At 33.8% G+C, this 15,367-nt stretch overlaps 3 protein-coding genes and 1 long non-coding RNA gene across 8 annotated transcripts; 1 reads left to right on the top strand and 3 right to left on the bottom strand.

Moving 5' to 3' along the window:
* Positions 1 to 431: 431 nt before the first annotated feature.
* Positions 432 to 4,547, bottom strand: LOC140672268 (diphthine methyltransferase). 3 transcript variants are annotated; one of them, XM_072904260.1, is made up of 5 exons: positions 4,174 to 4,546; positions 3,815 to 4,100; positions 1,524 to 2,165; positions 1,237 to 1,372; positions 432 to 920 (listed from the first exon to the last, which is right to left on the bottom strand). In XM_072904260.1, exons 3-5 carry the CDS (start codon positions 2,146 to 2,148, stop codon positions 566 to 568), a joined length of 1,116 nt encoding a protein of 371 aa, XP_072760361.1. In that variant the 5' UTR covers positions 2,149 to 2,165; positions 3,815 to 4,100; positions 4,174 to 4,546; the 3' UTR covers positions 432 to 565. The 3 variants fall into 3 exon arrangements, with proteins under 3 accessions (XP_072760361.1, XP_072760362.1, XP_072760363.1); XM_072904261.1 differs by having other exon boundaries at positions 3,967 to 4,100; positions 4,174 to 4,544; XM_072904262.1 differs by lacking the exon at positions 3,815 to 4,100 and having other exon boundaries at positions 4,174 to 4,547.
* Positions 4,548 to 5,080: 533 nt separating this feature from the next.
* On the bottom strand, positions 5,081 to 8,820 carry LOC140672267 (uncharacterized). Of its 3 annotated transcripts, none has more exons than XM_072904258.1 (3): positions 8,353 to 8,820; positions 7,338 to 7,395; positions 5,081 to 7,203 (listed from the first exon to the last, which is right to left on the bottom strand). In XM_072904258.1, exon 3 carries the CDS (start codon positions 7,086 to 7,088, stop codon positions 5,877 to 5,879), a length of 1,212 nt encoding a protein of 403 aa, XP_072760359.1. In that variant the 5' UTR covers positions 7,089 to 7,203; positions 7,338 to 7,395; positions 8,353 to 8,820; the 3' UTR covers positions 5,081 to 5,876. The 3 variants fall into 3 exon arrangements, with proteins under 3 accessions (XP_072760359.1, XP_072760358.1, XP_072760357.1); XM_072904257.1 differs by lacking the exon at positions 8,353 to 8,820 and adding an exon at positions 7,496 to 7,989; XM_072904256.1 differs by lacking the exon at positions 8,353 to 8,820 and adding an exon at positions 7,496 to 7,989 and having other exon boundaries at positions 5,081 to 7,395.
* Positions 8,821 to 9,121: 301 nt separating this feature from the next.
* On the top strand, positions 9,122 to 10,181 carry LOC140672269 (uncharacterized). The gene is made up of 2 exons (XR_012047873.1): positions 9,122 to 9,258; positions 9,856 to 10,181. It is a non-coding gene; the product is annotated as an uncharacterized lncRNA (long non-coding RNA).
* Clc-b (chloride channel protein 7) lies at positions 9,799 to 14,283 on the bottom strand. The gene is made up of 12 exons (XM_072904255.1): positions 13,889 to 14,283; positions 13,546 to 13,665; positions 13,167 to 13,365; positions 12,805 to 13,058; positions 12,568 to 12,745; positions 11,969 to 12,493; positions 11,638 to 11,807; positions 11,368 to 11,547; positions 10,986 to 11,195; positions 10,656 to 10,901; positions 10,483 to 10,563; positions 9,799 to 10,411 (listed from the first exon to the last, which is right to left on the bottom strand). The coding sequence occupies exons 1-12, from the start codon at positions 14,036 to 14,038 to the stop codon at positions 10,310 to 10,312; spliced, it is 2,415 nt and encodes an 804-aa protein (XP_072760356.1). The 5' UTR covers positions 14,039 to 14,283; the 3' UTR covers positions 9,799 to 10,309.
* Positions 14,284 to 15,367: the final 1,084 nt, after the last annotated feature.

A 15,367-nucleotide genomic window follows, 5' to 3' on the forward strand; every position in this document is an offset into this window, starting at 1 on the left:
ATTGGTTAAGCCTGCTAGTTACCCTAGGCACCGGTTAATGTGAGTGGCTGTAACCAATCGTATCATATCCAATTGTCTGTGTCCAAACGAGCGCCATATTTTTCAAATAAAAGTATAAAAGAAAGAATAAGTGCTTTATTCGTAAATGAAAATGAATAAAAAGAAAAAGATAAATAAATAGAAAAAAATGAGAAAAAAATTTACAAAATATACATATATGTACATACATACAAAAAGTTTATAAATAAATTATTGCCAAATGGAATAAAACATTTTTAGAGCAAGAATGATCTCAATATCACTACAAGTATTATTTTAATTTAAATCGAAAAAAAATTTAGTTTAATAAAATGCAAAAGTAAAAAATAATTTGATATTATTTCTACCTAATATATTTCAACTATATATTATATGTAAATACAAATTACGCATTGTACAATTTATTTTTATGCTTTTTTTATTTACGCGCGCGCGCGCGCGCACACACACACATACACACACATACATGCCCGCGCGTAAACAAACTTAACAAAACTTAAAAAACTTATTAACCCCTTTATCTGCACTATGATTCACAAATATTAAAATTAATTGCAGATAATTTGAGAGCACAATCTTGGTAAGAACAAGTACTTATCAAAGTCTCTCCGCTAGATACTTTTAAACGCGAAACATCCTCCTTCTTCAATAATGACCAGTCGCAACCATATGATATACCGCAATGCTTATTGTAATGGCCAATGATAGACATGTCATAATTAGAATTAACAATCTTAAAACCCTCATACATACACGCTGCGAATAAGTATTGATGCGTAAACGGATCCCATTTCAACCGCCAAATTCCACCTTTAAGATTAATCTCAGACGTTGGTCGTTTCAAATTTCTCTTGTCCCACAATCTTAAAATCTCATCATAACTGAAATCAGTTCAGTGTACTTTTATACACAAATTAATTATAAAGAATAATCTCTCCCTCTCTCTCCCTCTCTCTCTCTCTCTCTCTCTCTCTCTCTCTCTCTCTCTCTGCAATTCTGTATAATATTATATATAGAAAAAATATTCTTTTAAATGTGGCTTCATTCATGGTAGTTTATAGAAATCGGCAATACAAAAAATAATTTGTTGTAAATTATACGAGTAAAACTTTATCAAATTAAAAATATTGAAATTTTTTTACTCGTTTACTCGTTATTTAAAATTTATGAAAAAAACAAAGAGTAAAAATCTTTTACCTTCCAGTTGCGAGCATGAATGGTTTAACAGCATTGCTGTGAATGCTGGTGACACCGGAAGTGTGCTTACTATTACACAACACAGGAATAGATCCTGTTCTGGTATCAAAAGTTAGAAACTTGTTGTCATCACCTCCTGAAATTTAAAATATCTTAGTCTGTCAAAAATTTACATTGCCATATTTTTATTTAGATAATATATTTTCATAGAAAGAATTTATGAAAATTAAGTAGAATCAATATGAATTTACTTATTGTCAGCAACATTATGAAGCGTATTACTATACCAGAATAAAAAATATTATCGCTGCAGTAATCAAAGGCCACGATCCACGCCTGGAATTCGTGCGCGCGTAACGTAAAGTCTTTTATTAGATTATCAGTTTCGTGCCATGTGAAATGAGATATTCGGCCTTGACTATCACTCACAGCAATATGTGAATTCAAATGAGAAGTGCGAGAAACGCATCCTCGAGTGGACCAATCCAATGACAATGCCATGACATCTTCGTTATCGTCATCGATTCTTTCTTCAGCAATTAATTGCAACTCTGTTTTGCTTTCTTTCTCTTTTAGTTCGTATATTTGCAAATATCCATTGGAGTCAGCAACGGCAAGCAGTATTCGATTATTTTCCCCATCCATGAAATGGATCCACTTCATATCTAATACACCTGAAGTGTGTATTCGTTGCAATACTTGTAATTTTCCACCATCTGTCACGCGAAGCAAATAAATACGTCCTATTCGTTTACATCTTTCATCTTTTGCACCTTCTTTATTCTCAATTAATTTGTATGTTCCACATACTAATACATCTCGAAATGGCTCTGCGGGGCACCACTCAACAGAATCTGCTGGAAATTCTGTATCAAACTCATCCAAAGTATAAAAAACTTCCTCAACTGCCATTTGTGTTGCCAAATTGTCTGGAACAAAAAAATTGCAGATATCCCTTATCAAATTTCTCACACACATCATCAGTTAATATTTATTAAATAATTAAAATTAAAATTTATTGTATTATATAGATAAAAGCAATTTTATATAAATATACATAATAGTATGTAAGAAAACATACAGTTTCAATAGAAAGATCAAATATATATATATATATATATATATATTCAATAAGTTTTTATTTTTTAATTTGACAATTATCTCACAATTATAATGATTTTTAAAAAGCCTCATTTATATAAAGTCGAATAGTCTGTAATAAAATAATAAATTACTAAAATTCAAAATTAGCACAATCAATACTTTTATTATTAGTTGATAGATATATGTGTATGTACATATATATATATAAAGTTATACAAGTAAATGTGGAATATGTCTAATATGAGACTATAAATCTGCTACATGACTTTTTCTCAAAGAGACCTAATTCGTGCGCATACTATGGGTTTTTTTATCTAAAATACAAATTGTGTGTTTTCCATTAAAAATATTTTATTTGCCTATAAATATTACAATATTTAAGTATAGGAACACATATTTTTGTACCATTCTTACATTACATATATATGGAAAAAAATTCTCTTACACTTATCTTTGATTTACATATAAATGTTACTACATTATATATCATATAGAGCTAATAACTTATGCAACGGTGCATATTAGATTCTATAAAAACTTTTATTTTAAGTTATCATAAAGTTATTGTATAAGTTATTATTGTGTAAGAATTAGTAACTATGTATCTTACGTTTATATTTGTACTATAATCATCGATATAATGAGAGCTTTAAATATATGGCAAAACATACAATATTTTATGACACAATTTATATCCTCAACACACATACGATCGGCTCATTTAAGTGCAGTTATAATAGGCTTTTGGCTTTATGAAATAAATGAATAAATAAATATTATCAAGAAAAATCATGAAAAAGAAGAAAAAGCATGTCGCAAATAAATCGTTAATATAAAATATGTTGTTTGGCAGTGTTAATTATATAGTATATTTTATACAATAGTAAATAAGGAAAATCTTGGATTCTTTTGCTCGAGTTTGATTGAGCATAATTCACTCATTTATTGCAAAAATTACTCCTTAATATCTTAGTTCTCATACAAAGAGATTCGCGATAAAAATATCATTTTTAGAATGTCAGATTTGATTATAGAATCTATTGTTATTTTTTATAAATTATTACCTTATACAAATGACTTTTTCTCCAATAATACTTTGGTCAAAATTCAAGGTAGAATAAATACTGTGTTAATAATAGAATATACATATATATTTCCTTCCATATAACGATATTAAATCTCTCTTAGGAAAGAGAGAGAAAGAGAGAGAAAGTGTATGTGTGTGTATACATACAGTTAAGATATCAAGGATTTGAAAAACTCATTTTAACGATTATTTTAATAGAAAATATAATGTTATTGGTATGGTTTCTTGGAACTTTTCATAGCTTCGACTCGACATTGTTTGACTAGACGACATGCTTTTAAGAGATCGCGTTCAACTTTGGGCATTGTCTTGCAAAGTTTACTACCGGTATAAAAAGGTTTAAGATCGCGACCTAGCTGTTCTATTGCGCGCAGCAATTTTACATACTTTGATTGAGTAGGAATGGAAGACACACTCTGCTGTGAAGGCGTTGAATTCAATACCGTTAACAACGGTTCCGTCATTCTCGCAGTAACTCCTATGTTTTTGCGTTGCTTCGCCATTTTTCTTGTGTATTGGTCTTATTTTAATATATGTACCTTGAGAAATAATCGATCGAGATCATCTATGAAGTCTAGGTATTAAAATCCATTAATATCCAGTGGACCAAATCCTTTGTCGAATTATTCACGTTTTAGCAAAGGAAAGTCAATCGTAAAAATTGACTTAACCTCTAAAAAAAAAAAAAAAATAACAATCGTTTCTATCGATTTTTCATGTCAACATGCTTGATATGTCTTACAAACCTTAAATATCGTTCTGCAGTATCATTCGAAATATAATGAGCAACTGATATGTAAATGACGTAAGATTTATCAATTGAAAAATTTCAATCGCTTGTGCGAACGCAATTAACGTGACAAGATCATAGCATATAGCATCCTTATAACCTCAAAATAGTCGTGTTCCAAAATTCATTGCCAGTACTGTCAGTTGTCTCTGTCTAGTATTCAGTGAACAACAAGGATGGCGATATACTGGCTGGTGTATATCAATATTAGACACAATGTTTATTGGCCAGTTGAAAACGAGGTCAATCGTGCTGGTTACCCTAGGTACCGGTCGATATGAGTGGTTGCGTCTTATCGCACTGTGTTAGTAGTTCTAAACTTGACCAATCACAGTCATTCTTCAGAGAAATAGCTGCGATTGGTCAGTTTTAGAACTACGAAATTTATTAAAGTCGATCAAGGGTGACATGTAAACGTAGTCACAAGTATTATATGTATATTAGTAAAAAATTAACCAATTACAGTTGAATTTAGAAAAAAATAATCGAATCGATCAATTTCTCGCATCTGACGAGATGTGTTTTACATCTTTTGCATACAAGTCTTAGCGCAAATTTGAACAGAATATTCGTTAACATTTGATCTCGTAATGCACATTAGACGTGATGGGCGACTGAAATTTTTGGAAAAAAAAAAAAAAAAAAAAAAAAAAAATATATATATATATATATATATATATAACTTTCATTAGAAATCGCTCATCGCGTCCAATGTGGCGGGAGATAAATTTTTCAATGCATACAAATCATTACTTTTATATATATATCAGATTTCTTAAAATTGTATCTAAACAGTTTGCAATCTTATATATTGTAAAAAATATAACTATAGTGACAAGTAAAATAGAAAAATGAGCAATATATTGTATACAAAACTTTTATTTATTTAACGATATATATTTATGGAATATATTTATGGGATTATACTTTCCATTAGGTACACGTCGTTTGAAAAGCTTTTCCTTATATTTCTTTCCTTTACTTGCTTGAAAACGTATACTGAAATTTGCAATGTACTCACCCGACGATTTTAACATAAACCACAGTATAATTGTCTCTTTGTGTTTTATAAAATATAAATCAAGATTCTCTCTCTTCCTGTGTTTTATCTCTCTCTCTCTCTCTCTCTCTCTCTCTCTCTCTCTCTCTCTCTCTCTCTATCTCTATCTCTCTATCTATCTATCTACCTATAGATCTCTACAGTATACAAATTCATACTTCATTTAAAGTGTTTTTTTTCTATGTATTAAATTGCAACTTAAAAGTAGAGAGAAAGTTATGAATCACGAACAGTTTGAATGAGATACCATATATGGATCGAGCATATAGCGAAGGCATTTCACCTTAGAGCCGTATCGCGAGACAAAGTAAAGACAGTAATTTTGTATTCTTTATTCTTGATTTCGTAAATCAAATGCTCCATCTATATACGTATCATCTATACATATATATATATATATATATATATATATATATATATACACACGCATACATATACATATAGTAGCTTGTCGCTCGTTAGCCGTCGCGCGTAAATCCAGAGTTGAAATCTAATTACGAGAAATAGGTAGAAAGCAACATCTCGTCAAATAATAAAAAGAAAAAGGCTAGAAGTACTCTCTGTAATCGCCAGCTAGCTCGATCAATCGAGGCGACAAATCATTGTTGCGCATTGTGCTGTGTCTCTAGCAAACAATCCCGCACAGCGACTCTGGCTTGCTGAATACCGTTCTTCAGCCTCTCGGCAGCGCTGCGGCTGCCCGCATAGGACAGACGAATATCTCTGCCGAGTTCCTCGATAATCATCAACAGTTTACCATAATTGTTTTGACCGGGCACGGCCTGAAAATTAATCATGCTGGACGGGCTGGCCTGCGCCACTTGTACAGTTTGCACGTTCTGTAGATTCCTGGGATTTGGCACGGTGATCACAGGTTCGGGAATACGCGGTGGTGGCGGAGGCGGCGGCGGCGGCGGCTGAATCTCCGACATCTTGGGCAACGATGGTGGATCGTTTAGCTTCGTGATCGTTATCTCGTTCAATTTGGCCAGCTCTGTCAGCTTGGCCATCTCGCTCGCCATCTTCGAGTACTCCGGTGATATTTTCGCGATATCGTTCTGCATGCTCGTCTGCATCTTCATCATCTCGTTCATCTTTGTCTTTTCATTCATCTTTGCAATTTCCTTCGCCATCTCGCTGATCTGAGCGATCTCGTTCAATTTCGTTATGTCATTATTCGTGTATTTGGCCATCTCTGTCATTTTTACCATTTCATTTAGCTTCGCCAATTCATTCATTCTCTGTACCTCGTTGATTTTCGCCATTTGCGACATCTTCATCATTTCGTTCATTTTATTAATATCATTATACTTGGCCATCTCGGAAAGTTTTACCATCTCGCTCATCTTGGCGATCTCCTGCATCTTTATGTACTCCGTGGTCTTGGCATATTCCGCCATCTTTTCCATCTCGTATCTTTTCGCCATGTCCTGCGACATCTTATTTAATTCGGAATTCATTTTGCTAAACTCTGCCAATTGAGCCATTTGAACTATATGCTCAGGTACTTTTCCCCTTTCCATCATTTGCTTCAATTCCGCAGATATTTTATTCATATTCATCTCAGACATTTGGGCTATCGTAGCGGGATCCGGAGGGGGCATTTTAGACAGCTCTGCAATTTTAGAAATCTCTCTCGCAAGATTTTCGTCCAGACAACGTTTTTTTTTCGCACGATGCCTAGCCATTCGCTGAGCTTCTTGCATTCTCCTCAATGCAGCTTGCTCCTCGCTTTCCTTAGCTCTGGCGTTCTTCATTATCTCCACAGCTGTATACAATCTAACGGCACGTTCCTCTCCCTTTTCTGACATCTATAATCTCGCATTTCCTTCACTGTCTCCGACTAAGATTTTTTCCAGGCACACCATTAAGCACGATGCGCTAACGCGAGTGGCATCGAATATGTCTCTTGTGCCATTTAGCATTCTGTAAATTAAATTACAAAAGAATCTGTAATAGCATACGTGGGCATTCGAGGGACCCACGCGACTCGATATTCGATATTCCTGCTTTATCTATTTGGCAGTTCGATTACAGTTATCTATTTTATTTATCCATACATGCCACGATGAATTTGAAAAACAGCAATAAAGTTTAAGACTGCAGTCTGGAATCCACCTGAAACGAACAATCGCGTTATATATAAATATATGAAAGGTTACACGACAGAGGGTAATAAAATGTGCTCGAGTGATTAATCGAAGGAAACCTAACCAACCTTCTTTGTGAGAGAGAGAGAGGCAGCGTAAATACGCTAAAATAGCGTGTAAAAAAAGAGAAAAACCAATATAGTTTAGACAAATGTCAACATCAAAACAATCCGTTTAATTTATAATAAGGAGGATTATTGCCAAAGAGCTGGTGATATTATTGTCAAATGTCGTAACAGTACAACTCGATATGTTTCGACAAAATCACTCGAATTAACGATACGTAGGATACTTCCGAGGAGATTTTTCCGATTGAAAAGTAAAAACGGTAACAAACGGCGAACCCGTTTCGCGAATGAACGACGAGCGACGCGGCGACGAATTTTGCGGTAATACGGAAGAGTCTACGTTCGGGATTACGCGCACATGGTCAAACTTTCTCAACGAACGCGTCGTTGTCGTATGTAACCTCCCAGCTCCATTGCCCGTGCGACGGCGACGACGCGAACGAGAAAGATTCGAAAAGAAGACGCGTCCGTCGCATCGGGGGACTCGGGACGCGTGCGCGCCGAGTCGAGTCGAGTCGAGCCGAGCAGCGCCGAGCGCCAGCCACGTGAGCCGTGAGCCGTGAGCCACGCCGAGCTAAGAACGACATTGTCGATTGTCGATCGTCGTCGCTCGTCGCTCGTCGCGTCGTCTTCTCGATTCGCTGCCGCGCAGTTTACGTTTACAGACGTCTCCTACTCTCTCCCTTTCTCGTCCTTTCCGCCCTCCACCCTCTGTTCTCCGCGCCACTATTTCCTAACCTCGTCATCCGTCACCCGTCGCGCCAAAACAACATTCGTCGTTCGTCGTTCGTCGATCGACAACAATGGCGGACGCCATTTCGGATTTGCCGATCCGATGAAACGCACACTCAACTCACCCTGGCGAGATATTTGCCGATTAGACGAGGACCTCGAACCTCGCGGTCGTATTCGCGGTCTCCCTCGGACGTATCGCGTTTATCAGGCCGCGTTTTCCGGCAATCTACGCGCCCTTTTCCCAACTTATCCCACGGATAAACGCACAAAGACTGTATCGGCCGACATGTAAGATTTTCGCGTTTGGTTTGGAGCCACTTTAAGGGGCCAAGCGGGGTCGTCGCCGATAGGCTGCGTGTGACGTGGTTGCGTTTATTGACCATAACCCCTTCCCACCTTCCTTGTCGTCTGCAACTTTACGACAGACAGGTGTACGGACTGTACGGTGTACATACGACGTACGACGTACGACCCGCAAAACTATTGACCGTCCGCGGCGGCGCGCCTCTATATAATATCTATATCTGACTTGACTTGACTTGACTTGTCCTTTGTGGTCCTTTGACAGCCGCACATCTTGAAACTCTACATGTATATGTACATATATTATCTGACATGGCCAAGACGGAATAGACGAACAGCCTGTCAAAGAGATTCAGAGATCGGAAGACATTCTTGACCGTGTGTGTTTGTCTTTGACCATACTTTGATAAAGACTTACTGAAACGTACAGCGATTATTTATTCTCTGTATAAGCAAACAACGATCGCAAACGATCACGCGACAAAGTATTTGATAGCTTCGTGTCGAGGAGACAAGTTCGTTTCAAGATGCCGCGAGGCATCGTACAATGAGTGAGACGAAACGGCAAGATTCGAGCGAGATGGAAAATATAGCGGTACATTATTACTGTCTTGAGTCTTGACATGGCAGCGGATTACATTAGAAATTTATATGAGTGATGTATATGTATAGAGGAGAGATAGCGTATATATTTTTGTACGTTACTGATGATATTTGGAAAAAGAGTAAGTATTGTAAAAATATATACGTATACACTTTTGATGTATATGTAAAAAAATTAAAAACGTGTTGCACAGAGAGAGAAAGAGAGTGTAAGTGTGTGCACGTGTGGTTTTAATAAATGTATGTCAATACTTTACAGAAAATAGATTTGTACACATATATAATAAATGAAAAATTTAAATTATTAAATAATTTATATATCTTTCAATTTTTTTCATGTTGTAAGAGATTTGAGAAATTTTTATATTAGTGTCGAAACAAAAGATACATCCAACAAGATATTCTCTATTTTTTCAAAATTCGTATAAACACAATGTTTGTATATATATTATAATATTTCGATACATTAATTATATATATTTCATCATTTATTTTTATATTTTCTTTTCATTTGTTTGATATACAAATCTACCACTTTTGCGGTATTGATATGTATTTATGAATAATCTTGCATAAAATATTTTAAAAATGCAAAGGTATATATTCAAACTGTAATCGAGCATAGTGGAAAAGGTTTAACACGTGAAAATAACACGAGAATGTAACAAAAATAAATAATTATATTTTTTCATATTGTACAATGAAATACTTTGTTTCAGATTATACATCCAAGATCACGAATAAATAATATATATATTATCTCAATGGAATAGTATTGTCTAAAACTAAAGATTATTTTAAAGTTAAAATATATATATATATATATATATTTAACATGTATATATCGCCATACGAATACTATTTTCTCTTATTACTAGTCATTCTTCCTATATATCTCTTTTTTAAACTTTGGTCATGGCTTGGATGGGAATTGTTTGTAAATAATTAAAATTTTAACATTTGAAAATACAATCTAAATGGTATTAAAGACTGTCTATTTCTGTTATATGTATATATATATATATATATATATATATATATATATGTACATAAAATTTTTCTAAATATTTTAAATTTACACAATAAAAAATAATGAAATGTTACAACAAACTTTAAGAGAATTAATTTTAAATGTGATAAAATGTACAAAAAAGTAAAAAAAAAATTTTTTAATTAAATTTTATTTGTGATTAAAAGTTCATCTAATCCCATTTTTCCTTGATGTTTCCATATCCTGAATCTGGCCACATCTTTTCGTGTAATAATACCAATTACCTAAATAGAATATATCACAAAATTGTAATAAATTGTAAATCTTGCGGTAAAAAAAAATATACAGATCCTACCTCATTTGTGTCATTTATCACTGGTACGTGACGTAATCCTAATGCTCTAAAGAGTCTGAATGTCCTTGGCAGTGTTGCAGACTATAAACAATATCACATGATTGTGCATTACATAAAGGTAAAGTGTCATATATATATATATATATATATATATATATATATAAAATACTAACGTGTTGTATTGTATAAGGAGAAGGATTCATAAAGTGTCTCAAGTCTATCGTATAAGTTTTTTCTTCATCGGTAATGGCGATTTGCTCGATAGTCGGATATCTAGGATACTCGTTTCTAAACATTTTTATATTTAAAGGTTTCTCCCAAAATTCTGCGTATTCATTAAATACTTTATTTTTCAAAAGTACTATTAACTGTGAACGTAATATCAGACCTCGAAATCGACCGTAAGAATTGATCTCAGCCTGAAAAGAGATGCTATAGCTATAGCTAAAGTAAAAAGCAAATGTAAAAAGCTATGATGCTTGGAAAAGCATTCCAAATATTACCTGATCGCTACTTGGTGGATCAACCACAGGAAACCCATTGAATGTAACGCATTTTAAAAGCTCAACAATATGTCCTACGTTTTCGACAGTCTTTAGAGCAACTATTGGATGACTCATTATCTCACTTGCATAAATATTGTTTGACAGTGGTGGCGATTCCCATGCAAGTAATGGAATGCCAGCCATTTGCGTGTGAATATCGTAAATTCCCTAAAAAGTAAATATATTTTAGCATGATATTAAAAATATATATATATATATATATATATATATATATATATATATATATATATATATATATAATTGAAATGCGCGAGCCCGTTTATGTGTGTACGTATGTATGTGCACGCATACATGTATGTACGTGCACAGTAATACCTGCCTCATTAAAGAAATCGCCAACCCATTTAGCCATTATAAGAACTATTATGACAGGTAAACCGAAAGATATTCCTTGTGTCGCTTCTATCAAGATCGCGGTTAAGCTTATCGTCATTCTAACTACCCCTCCTAACTGTGCGGCAGCACCTAATAAAGCGTATTTGCCAGGATCTAATACTTCCTATAAAAAATAAAATCATACACAACGTAACACAATCAGTATTTAATTTTACATACGCGTCAACATTTTTAATTTATAATTTTTTCTTACACAATCTGGACAAATCCTCGATAGGGCCGACCCAATTAATCTACCCCATGCGGATCCAATCAACAGAGATGGAATGAAGAGGCCACTCGACATTGATAGGCCGAAAGTAGCAGCAGCAAGAAAGAAATATAAAATGACAAAGATAGCCAGCGTTATGTCATTGTGAGATCCTGCAAATGTGTACACGCACACACACACATATATATATTGTGTGTGTGTATATATATATATATATATATATATATATATATATATATATATATATATATATATATATATATATATATCACTTTTAATTATATTTATTATTGTTTATCGTATGCAGTCTAACCTTTAGGATCGTGAAATAATGATCGTACGCTGCTTTCTGGCGTTTGAAACCACAAAGAGGCGACAGCACTATATTGTCCTTTAGCACAAAACATTTGAACTGGAAACTTGGTAGGATCATTACCTAATGGTTTACAGTCATTGACAAAGTATATCATTAAAGAGCCCATTGTCGCGCTTAATATCGCTACCAGAAGAGCTTCAATTACTTTTAGCCACTTTTGCGTCACGAATCGCAAACGAAAACAAGTGATCTTGTAATTGACATGATTCCAAAGAGCGCCGAGTAATCCGCCAAACGTGCCCATTATCATAAACAGAGGAATCTCATAAATTTGATATGGAATCGATTCAAATTTTCCTAGATTCAATAAGCCTGGATAAGAAAGATCTCCCAAGTGTCCATGATACGTGCTCAACACTACGTTTAAAGTGAATGTGGTAATCATACTGGCAAAAAATGTTCTCCATGTGAGGCTTTGATTGAAGAAGCTAGTCCCTTCTTCTATACTAAACAAGACTCCACCTAGAAAATTAAAAAGAAAAAAAAAAATTAGAGCGCATTTTTATATATATATATATATATTTATTAATATTTACCAATTGGCGCTCCGAAAGCCGCTGATACTCCGGATGCAGCGCCCCCGGACACAAAGTCTCGTTTCTCATGATCTTCTCTAAAATATTTGAATATCTTCAAATCCTTCTTAAAAGTAGTACTTTTACCCTGAGAAATTCCTGCGGCCACAATAGCGCCAGAATGAATCATAGGACCTTCCTGCACGAAAATCCACGAGATATGAAATAACAAGTGGAAAGCAATAGCAAATTGCTTACCTTGCCTCCTGCTAAACCTCCGACTACGGTGCATATAACGCCGATAGTTTTCACAGCCAAAGTTTTAATACGTACAACTCGTGGTATTTTAACACCATTTAAGTAACATTTTACTTGCGGAATACCACTCCCTGCAGCAACAGGCTCAATGTAGGATACTAGAATGGCACCTATTAAAACTGGTACGATATTTAACAGTAGCCACATCACATATGGTAACCATATACAACCTTCTACCACACATTGGTCTACATCTATCAGTGATATAAGAAATGTGTATTATTTTAGAGCATATATTATATCATTGAGCTTACATTTAAACAAATGAAATATATATTACGACGTATGTTCTTGACACATACATTTCTTAAGCCAGCCATACTTTAGGCTAGATAATTCTTCTATCGATATATCTATAAAGCACGCTATAAGGGCAGTACAAATTCCGATCAAAAGAAAGATAAACCATCTGGCAAAATTTTTTCTAACAACAAATTTATACCCCTTCTTCCTTTCTTCGTCTTGCAGAAGATAATTTTCACACGGATCATAATCCAAGCTCTGAAACGAAAGATACAATTAAATTGTTAAATGTTTTATCGTACACGGGAAAAAAGATAAGATAGTATAAGTAACATATAAGAGAGAATACGCAAGAGAGAATATATATAACTGCATACTTTTATACCAGCTCGCAATCATTGCACAATTTAATGTAATTTAATTTTATTAGGTAATCACCTCATAATTAGTCGATAAGAAATTAGTTGCTCCTGGAATTATGTCTCCGATATTTAGCCTCCTGGAATGACTCGAGATAGCCTCTATACTGCTGCATGCTACATTATTGTCGATGGTGTTCTATTGACATAATATAGAATATTCTATAAATATATTTTTTAAAAACAGTTTAGTGTCAGTAATAATAATTTACTATACTTTTATAACACATTCACATAAATCTCTAAAGAATGCCCAAGATATAAAAGAAAGACATGATATAATCGTAACAAATAAGACACATAATAATTCTTTTTTTTTTTTTTTTTTTTTTTTTTTTACGGAACTGTCAAACTTGACTCACTCGAAATCGTACGTCGATATTCTCGGAGTACGATGCAAAATTGTTTCTCGGCTTGATTAACCTTTCTCTATCCTCATAGTTATATATATCAAGATTATCATCGTCTTCTCTATTATTTTCCATGTCGGTTCTATGCGCTGATGAATTCATCGTGTTTGACAGTTTTTTTAACGCGACAAGAACTAGAGGTTTATTTTTGGTCGCATTTCTTAAAAGCTTACTCTACTCACAAATGATCACAAATAATCGATAAAAATTACGTTTTACGCTAGTTGATCATTAATCACAATTCACAGTACGTGTATAAATATACATATACATAAACATAATACAGTAGCGCAATCAGTAATCAGTGTAGATAAAAAGTAAACTGCACATGCGTAAACATGGTAGGTAACCAATCATAGCAATGTGATCTTCGGTCTTAGTTCCTCGTTCCTCTCTCTATTTGCGCTCTTTCTCAATCTTATGGATATGTCCATAGTCCATATAATATAAAATATAATGCATTTAAATAGCCATTTATATGTATATATTTTTTCAAAAATAAATGCGTAACATATGTATATTTATACGTATTACATACTATACTATGAATTTTTATATAATTTTATGCCCGCGCTTCTCTCTTTATTATTTACATTATTGTTATTGATAACTTTTCTTTTCGTTTTTCTTTCATACTATATATCGCTCAACTTTATTACACAGTATATAAGTATACATATATACTATGTTTATTACTCAACTACTACATAATTTTAATTTTTCATATATAATGCGTAGAGTACATAGAGTGAAAATTCTAACAACTTTTTCTTAACAGAGATATCTCAGATATGCCTCCTGTTCATGTACAAAATAATAAGTTATTTTTTGAGTTGCGTTCCACTAAGCGATCACAACGCTTATTTCGTGTCCATCATCTGTTTTTGTTTAATTTTTTTGTGAAAAACAAGAATAAAATAATTTTACGAACGTTGCAATATGATATATACATAATTTATAATTGAACGAGATGTGCGCGAATTCGAGATTTCAAATTTAAGTGGAATCAGATATATGTCGAGGTTTGAAAATAATACCTGTGGAATTGGCCAATCGGAACAAGATAAGAGGAGAAAAAATTTCTTTGTCCCAATTGGTCAAGTCAACGCTACTCTATATGTATATTTTTTTGGGAATAAAGGTAAATTTTCACGAGCCGCTGAAAAGGATTGTTTGAGCGACAAAAAGGATCACGTGACTAAAAATAAAGATATCAATTCGTCAATTTTGGTCACGTGATCCTTTTTGTCGCTCAAACGATCGGTTTCAGCGGCTCGTGAAGGTTCGCCTTAAGATTTCCGAACGCGTCCCACCTCGTCCCACATATTGAAAAAATTGACATGGCGATACTTTAAAGATCAAGATTATTCGAATAAACCGCTTTGCTCCCGTTTTTATTAAAAATAACAATAAGCAAAAAAAATTGGCATT

This window comes from Anoplolepis gracilipes, chromosome 13 (assembly GCF_047496725.1).
Source record: "Anoplolepis gracilipes chromosome 13, ASM4749672v1, whole genome shotgun sequence".
NCBI lineage: Eukaryota > Metazoa > Arthropoda > Insecta > Hymenoptera > Formicidae > Anoplolepis > Anoplolepis gracilipes.